The sequence below is a fragment of the Pongo pygmaeus genome, chromosome 20, assembly GCF_028885625.2.
Source record: "Pongo pygmaeus isolate AG05252 chromosome 20, NHGRI_mPonPyg2-v2.0_pri, whole genome shotgun sequence".
Classification (NCBI taxonomy): domain Eukaryota; kingdom Metazoa; phylum Chordata; class Mammalia; order Primates; family Hominidae; genus Pongo; species Pongo pygmaeus.
Window position 1 is genome coordinate 46,164,912 of NC_072393.2, and position 8,091 is coordinate 46,173,002.

Consider the following 8,091-nt stretch of genomic DNA (forward strand, 5'->3'; position numbering starts at 1 on the left):
GAGAGCAGGAATTGTCTATTTTATTTATTTTCCTGCTGAAGAGTGCCAGGTCCACAGCAGGCACTCAATAAATCTGAGCCATTATTGGAATCCTTGGCGTGACTCAGGCTCCCTGACACTTTGCTGTGTGAGGCAGGTATTACTCCAGATCCTTCAGTTTGGAATATGGTGTATTTGAGGAACAGCAGGGAATGGTGTGGTGGGAGTATAAGAGTGAGGGTGTGTAGGGGAGATGAGTTCAGAAAGGTGGGAGGGAAAGTTAGTCATTGCTAGGTCTGGAGTTCATTTTTTTTTTTTTTTTTTGAGACGGAGTCTTGCTCTGTCACCCAGGCTGGAGTGCAGTGGTGCAATCTCCGCTCACTGCAAGCTCCGCCTCCCGGGTTCACGCCATTTTCCTGCCTCAGCCTCCTAAGTAGCTGGGACTACAGGCGCCCGCCACCTCGCCCAGCTAATGTTTTTGTATTTTTAGTAGAGATGGGGTTTCACCGTGTTAGCCATGATGGTCTCGATCCTGACCTCGTGATCCGCCCGCCTCAGCCTCCCAAAGTGCTGGGATTACAGGCGTGAGCCACTGCACCCGGCCATTTTTTTTTTTTTTTTTTTTTTTGAGACAGGACCTCCCTCTGTTGCTCTGTTCCAGATGGAGTGCTGGAGTGCAGTGGTGCTATCTCTGCTCACAGTCTCTATTTCCTGAGCTCAAGCGATCCTCCCACCTCAGCCTCCTGAGTAGGTGGGACTACAAGGGCATGCCATCAGCCCAGCTAATTTTATTTTAGTTTTTTGTAGAGATAGGGTCTCCCTATGTTGCCCAGGCTGGTCTTGAACTGGACACAAGTGATCTTCCTGCCTCAGCCTCCCAAAGTGCTGGGATTACAGGCGTGAACCACTGCACCTGGCCAAGTTTTTCAACAACAAGTAATTTTTTTTTTTTTGAGATGGAGTTTCGCTCTTGTTGCCCAGGCTGGAGTGCAATGGCACGATCTCAGCTCACTCTAACCTGTGCCTCCTGGATTCAAGTGATTCTCCTGCCTCAGCCTCCCAAGTAGCTGGGACTACAGGTGTTTGCCACCATGCCCAGCTAATTTTTTGTATTTTTAGTAGAGACAGGGTTTCACCATGTTGGCCAGGCTGGTCTCGAACTCCTTGCCTCAGGCAATCCGCCCGCCTTGGTCTCCGAAAGTACTGGAATTACAGGCCTGAGCCACCACGCCTGGCCTGTACCTGGTTGCTTTCTTTAGATCCTCTGGGCCACCTCATTCCTCTCTCTCTGGATTGGCACCCACCTGTTCAGGTTATCCCTCCACTTTCTGACAATGACCCCTTCAGGCTGAGAAATCTGGCTTTGACCCAGAAACCACAAGCAAAATCCCCATCCTTTCTCCACCCATGGACTATACTCAGGTGTGGTTCCTCCTCGCAACCCTTCCAGAAAAGTCCCTGATGCTGTGTAGCTCACTTGCTTCATCTCTTCAAAGACCATTGTAGAGGCATAGCCTGTACAGGTATCACATTACCTCTTCCTTCACCTCCTTTCTCCTCTCCCGTATCTCAGCAGCCTGGGCTTGTACCTCCAAAATAAAGCATCAGCACAGGTCAGGCACAGTGGCTCATGCCTGTAATCCCAGCACTTTGGGAGGCTGAGGCAGGCGGGTCACTTGAGGTTAGGAGTTGGAGACAAGCCTGGCCAACATGGTGAAACTGTCTCTATTTTTAAAAAAATACAAAAATTAGCTGGGCATGGTGACAAGCACCTGTAGTCACTGCTATTCGAGAGGCTGAGGCAGAATTGCCTGAACCCGGGAGTGGAGGTTGCAGTGAGCCAAGATCCTGTCATTGCACTCCAGCCTGGGTGACAGAGTGAGACTCCATCTCAATAAAAAAAAAAAAAAAAAAAAGCATTAGCACCATAACTCTAATCTGGGCTCTGCTTCCTAGCCAACTCTCCTAAAGAGGTCTTTTAGTACTGGGGGTCTTTGGGCATTTTCTTGCCCCTCTGGGCTCAGCAGCACATTCAGTGACACATACTCCGCGTGACTCAGTTTCTCCCTTCTGTGCCCACCCACGTGGCTGGTGAGTCTAAGAAGCAACATTTATAATAGTGAAGGACAAGGCTCTGGAGGCCATTTCAGCCTAGCTCCCTGGTCCTTGTTCTTCCTAGCTATGTGCTTCTGAATTAAGTGACTTGTCCTCTCTAAACTTCAGGTTCCTCCTGTATAAAAAGTGGTAACAGTACTTACTTCTATATAATTACGAGGATTAAAAGACTTAATTCAAATAAAGTGGCTAGAACAATGCTCTTAACAAGCACTAATTTTTTTTCTGAGGCTGGAGTGCAGTGGTGTGACCATGGCTTACTGCAGCCTCAGCCTCCCAGGCTCAGGTGATCCTCCCAACTCAGCCTCCCCAGTAACTGGGACTACAGGTGCATGCCGCCATGCCTAGCTCCTTTGTGTTTTTTGTAGAGGCAGTGTTTTGCCACATTTCCCAGGCTGGCCTCGAATTCCTGGCCTCAAGCGGATCCTCCCAAAGTGCTAGGATTCCAAGTGGGAGCTAGAGCACTCAGCCAACAAGCACTCAATAAATGTCATGTACAATGATACACCTACCCCAACTATGGCAGGGAAGTGGTGCTGATGTTTAGGAACTTACTAGGTCCCTCTCACTGACCCAGTGAAGTTTAGAAACATTAGACAACATCACTCCTTCCAAAATACTTTTATTAAAAAAAATTACAAACAATCCAAAAAAAAAAAAGCCACCACAAACTCTGCCTTTCTTTTAAATAACGTGGCATGGAGCAGTTTGGTTTCCACCCTATTGCACGTGGTCCGGCCTGGTTATGAAATCAGGAGGCTGCTGAGACTGGGGTCCTGCCGAGGAAGTGGGGTTCAGCCTGGAGGGAGACCAGCCCCTCCCACCCCCTCAAGGTGCAAGAGGCAGAGCCTGGGTTTCTATAGCAACCTGGCAGAACATCCCTGTCATCCTTCGACAGGCCCAGCTTTCTTTATCTTCCCTGAGGCCCCATTGGTCACAGGGGAGTGGGAACTAGCAGGAAAGGTGGAAGAAATGTGTAAGTGGAAAATCAGACTCCCAGAAACAGAGTCTCGTTAAGGCATTTGGAATAGATAAATTAATTCAGGAAGACCCACCTTCACAGAAGGTCAGGGTAACCAGACACACACATGCAAGACAGTTTGTGGAACCCTGAAATGGGAACAAAGGAGGCCATAGTCACTGCTTAGAGCCCCCACAAAAACACACACCCAGAGTTGCATTCAGGGATCCAGGCCACCGAAGATGACATGAGGAAGGATCCCCTCTATCACAGTTTTAGGAACCCAGAATGATTTCCATGATGTGATCCAGTTCATTCCACTCCCAGGAACCTGGGGCACAGAAGAGGTTGTGAGGAGGCTCTGGTGGGGCCCGTGCAGGCTCCTTTTCTACCGCAGATGTGTCAATGTCCAGAAAGAAGTCATCCAGGCCAGAGTCCCCCAAGTACCGGGAGCTCAGAGCTTCTAAGAAGACTGGATCAGGCTGGGGTGGCACTTCATTCTGGAGGCTGAGGGGAGCCATTGGATTCTGAGGGGGCTCAGTCCCATCCATGGAGGTGTCCAGCTCCCTGAGAATAGAGCCAATGGTGGCTGACAGGGAGAAATCCTCCTCGCCCAGGAAGAGGGGCTCGGGGGGCAGGGCAGGGGCGGGAGCCAGGCGAAGTGCAGCCTGCAGCTGTTGGAGGGTGTTATGGATAAGGACATGCCTGCGGAGGCTGGGTGCTCGGGGGCCCAGACTGCGCTGGACTTTGTCTAGGGAGATGCGGAGCAGGGCTTGCTGGTAGCTCTGAAGGCCTGCTGGACTCCACTTCCACCTCTCCTCCTCCTCTTCCAAATCAGAGTGTTTCCTCTTCAAGCCTCCCACCATGATGCTCTGTAGAGAGAAGAGGTGCACAGGGGAAGGTCAGACACCGGACACCGTAGTGCTGGCTCAAATCCCACTTTCTCAGGCCTATTGAGTTGTTGGTGATTTTTAATCAACGGAATCTCAGTTTACTGATCTATAAAATGAAGGCTGTCTGAATCCCACAAGGCTAAGGAGGTGAGTACATATATGATTAAGAAAATAAGATCTGGCCTTAAGTACAGCTAGATTTAAATCTCACTTACTTGCCTGTTGTGGCCTCAAACAATGAATTTACATCCATGAGAATCAATTTCCTCATTTGCCAAGTTCCGATCCTAACTCAAGTTCCTCTGAGTCTTAAAACTGTTCTTCCACAATGTTAATTTCTTCAAACATGGAGCACGAAAGACAAGTGTGGAGCACAGAGATCTGGATTGGAAGTAGGGAACCCCAAATTTGAATTCTGTATTGGAAACTGTGTGATCATGGAAGTGATCTGAATGAGTCAATTCTCAGGGCCTCAGTTTCCTCATCTGTAAAACGGGGACTGTAAAAAAATACTTCTTACCACTTCTGTCAAGGAGATGCCACGTATCTATAGGGCCCACCACACAGGAAGTGCTTAATGAACAAGAGTTGTGTTTGTTTTTTGCTAGAGACAGGGTCTCGCTCTGTCGCCCAGGGCTGAGTGCAGCAGCGCTATCACAGCTCACAGCAGTCTCGAAGTCCTGGGCTCAAGCGATCCTCCCGCCTCAGCTTCCTGAGTAGCTGGGATTACCACCACACCCGGCCTCGATCAAGAGTTAATTGCCAGTTATTCGCTCAACAGATTTACTGAGTGTCTACTATATTCGAATCTCCTGGAGCCCTGTTGGGGAACCTATGTTGAGATTCTTCTTCAACAGTCAGGATATTTCTATGTCCTCTTCCTTAACCGACTGGTAGCGCTCCCAAGAGTAGGAAAGGGGCCTGTCTCATTCCCTCTGCCCGCACTTTCATATTCCCCCAAAGCGCGCCCCATAGGAAAACTTGCTAGAACTCAGCTCAGACCAAGCCCCGCCCCGTCGGGGTCCCACCCAATCAGACCGCGACACTGTAAGGCCCCGCCCCCACGGGTCCTTACAGAGCATCCAGGAACGCCCCAATTTGGCCCAGGGGCTTCTGGGAAACGGGGGCCAACAGCCGCCAGGTACACGAATTGACGTCGAGCACGCACTACAATCCCCAGAGGGCTCCGCCCGTCCAGGGGACGAGCCCCCCGCCCCTCCCCCGGCTCTCCCTCAGGGCATGCGCACAGGGACACAGGCGGGTGGGGGAAGGGAACCCGGACGTCCAGCTGCCGGCGCCCGCCGAGCCCCGCCCTCCGTTGCCTCCGGGGCGGCGAGTCTGAGCTCCAGGCCCGGAACACCCCTCCCCCACCCGAGACTCCGGCTCTAAATCTGCTTTCTCCCGGTCCCTCCGTTCCTTGAAAGTCCGGATTCTCCTTCCAAACTGCCCTTGGATCCAGAGACCCAGATCCGAACACATCGCTCAAAGACGACAATGCTCCGATCTAGTTCGGGAGACTACGTATCCTAATTTTGATACTTCCTCCCACTTCTATTCCCCTGGACTTCACCTCCAAACTCGCTGTCCGGCTCCAAGACCCGAACATTGAACTCTTCCCGGCAACCCCCCTTCCCCAGCCAGTGCGTCCTGGAGTCCCAAGAATCCTTGACCCTAGTTCTCTCGCTTCTCCAAATACTCAGAGCCTCAGCCCCAAACCTCTCACACCTTTTCCAGAACACGATAAAGCCCCGAATTCAACCCGTCCGGAAGACCCAAGTGGAATCGAATCTCCAGGTTCCCTGTCTCAAAAGTTCCTCCCCTCTGTTCTCTCGCTTCTTCAAACGCCCAACGTCCCAGCTTCAAACTCCCTCCACTTGAAAATACTGCCCCAACAACCTCGCCTCCCCTCCTGGGTCTCGAACTCAGTCTCAGGTCCCCAGACCCTCCCTATCATCACCCTAAATCTGAGGCCCCCTCCCCCGGTCCCACCCAGACCCCGCCTCCGCAAGTCGCCGGGGCGCGCTTCTCTCTCCCCCAGCCTAAGGTAAATTCCCAAGCCAGGCGACCACTCCTCACCCCAGCTGCCAGGTTCGCCACGACCACCTCCTGGAACGCCCACAGCGTCGCGACCCGCCAGTGCCAAGACCCACCAGTGACCGGCTAGGGCCTCGCTCACCTCGGCGGGGCCTCTCCGTCTGGCCTCTGGCCCACCAGCCCCGCCCCGGAGCCGAGCTGCGAGCCGCGATTGGCTGGAGTCCCGCCCGCCGCGGGGCGTCGATTGGCTGGGCGGAGCCATCCGCCCGTGCCCCCAGACACCGGACCCGCCCACCCCTCCCTAGCGCCCCGGGCCATTTAAAGAAGTGCAACTGGCAGGGGGCGGGGCAGCGCCTCCGGGGTGGAGGGCGGCCGGTCCAACAGAACCGCTTCCTTCCAGTCAGCTACAGTCCTCGCTCCAAGATCGTCACCATTGCTCCCTGCGGTTCCTTTATGCCAAGCCTGGACTCCACCGTGGAGCCAGAGGGGCTGGCATGCCCCTCCCCAAGTCGCTGTGCAGGCGGGTGGGGCCGAGCAACCGGAGGAGGCCGCGCCCCCGGGGTTCCGAGGGCGGACGCTGGGGCGCGGGGTTGACGTAGCGAAAGACCAGCCAATAGTGTGGCGCGGCCCGCGTTGCCTAGGCGATCGTAGCCTCGCCCCCTTGCTGCCCTTCTCCGGCCCCCTATACGTTACCGCGCGGCCCCTTCTTAATCCTCAGGTTTTCTCAGCACGTCCTCTGGTGGTCCCACCTGGGTCTCCTGACACCCTCTCTCCTTCCCCGCTCCATCAAGATGACTCCTCTGCTACTGTTCATGGCTTCCTACCCACCCCGAATACAAACTTCAAACTCCTTCCTTTTGCCACAAAGCCCCTCACGACCTTGCTTGATTCGTTCTCCTGGTTCTCTCCGATCCTGCCCCATTGAGTCATTTCCAGTTTTTCTAAAATGGCTTCAAGCTCCCATTCACCCCATCAGGAAAACGAAAGGATTTTGTCTGTTTGTTTTCTTCCCTGCCTTACCCCAGTGTCTACAACAATGCCAGGTACATAATAAGTTCGCAAACATGACAATAAAAGGCCTCTGGATCCTTATTATTAATATTATTTTTTGCCGGGCGCAGGGGCGCACGCCTGTAATCCCAGCACTTTGGGAGGCCGAGGCGGGCAGATCACTTGAGGTCAGGAGTTTGAGATCAGCCTGGCCAACAATGGTGAAACCCCGTCTCTACTAAAAATATAAAATTAGCCGGGCGTGGCGGCGCACGCTTGTAATCTCAGCCACTTGGGAGGCTGAGGCAGGAGAATCGCTTGAACCTGGGAGGTGGAGGTTGCAGTGAAGGCAAGATTGTGCCACTGCACTCCAGCCTGGGCGACAGAGAGACGGGGTGGGGGAGGGGGCAGTGGGGGTTTTCTTGTGTTGCCCAGGTTGGTTTTGAACTCCTGGCCTCGAGCAATCTTCTCGCCTCTGGATATTTAAACTTGTTTCCTCATCCTGAAAATATACCCTCAATTCCCAGGCTGCTTCTCAGAACTCATTTCAAAGGTTTCCTCCTCTCCGAAACCCTCCCTGGCAGTCCAGGTTGGGTTAGGATCCATTCTAGGATTCCATGGCCTCCTGTGCCGCCATCCCAGTCCTGGACTGTCAGTCACTATATGGACTGAGGAACGCCCCGCCGAGGGCAGGTACCAAGGATATCTCTGTCAACCACCGCTTGGTCTGCAGGATCACCTAGCACAGGGCTGGACACGTAGCAGGTCCCAGTGAAAGTTTGCTAAATGCTCAGGAATGTGACAGAAAAATAAGGCAGAAAGAAGACACTGCTTAACGTCCTGAAAGCCCACACCCGTAATGCCCCGCCCCTACAACGAGTTTCCCTAAGGGGAGGAGGCAGTTTTCTCCAGGCCACCTCTGGGAAGGGAGGTTTAAGCCTCCTCAGACCAGTTCTTGCCGGTTGGAGTTTGTCAACCAAGTCATCCTGATGTTTGCAGGATAAAGGGGAGGGGAATAGGTAGGTGGGTGGTGTGGGTTGGAGGTAGGGAGAGAGAAGCGTCTTAGCTCACCCAGGCCTAGGGAAGGTGTCCCCGGGAACTAAAGAAAGGGACAGTAGG

General features: G+C 53.3%; 1 protein-coding gene across 3 annotated transcripts; it reads right to left on the reverse strand.

The window, feature by feature from the left end:
• Nucleotides 1-2,699: 2,699 nt before the first annotated feature.
• Nucleotides 2,700-7,069, reverse strand: SERTAD3 (SERTA domain containing 3). 3 transcript variants are annotated; one of them, XM_054465722.2, is made up of 3 exons: nucleotides 6,025-7,069; nucleotides 4,164-4,329; nucleotides 2,700-3,927 (listed from the first exon to the last, which is right to left on the reverse strand). In XM_054465722.2, the coding sequence occupies exon 3, from the start codon at nucleotides 3,919-3,921 to the stop codon at nucleotides 3,331-3,333; it is 591 nt and encodes a 196-aa protein (XP_054321697.1). In that variant the 5' UTR covers nucleotides 3,922-3,927; nucleotides 4,164-4,329; nucleotides 6,025-7,069; the 3' UTR covers nucleotides 2,700-3,330. The 3 variants fall into 3 exon arrangements, with proteins under 3 accessions (XP_054321697.1, XP_054321696.1, XP_063514703.1); XM_054465721.2 differs by lacking the exon at nucleotides 4,164-4,329; XM_063658633.1 differs by lacking the exon at nucleotides 4,164-4,329 and having other exon boundaries at nucleotides 6,125-6,546.
• Nucleotides 7,070-8,091: the final 1,022 nt, after the last annotated feature.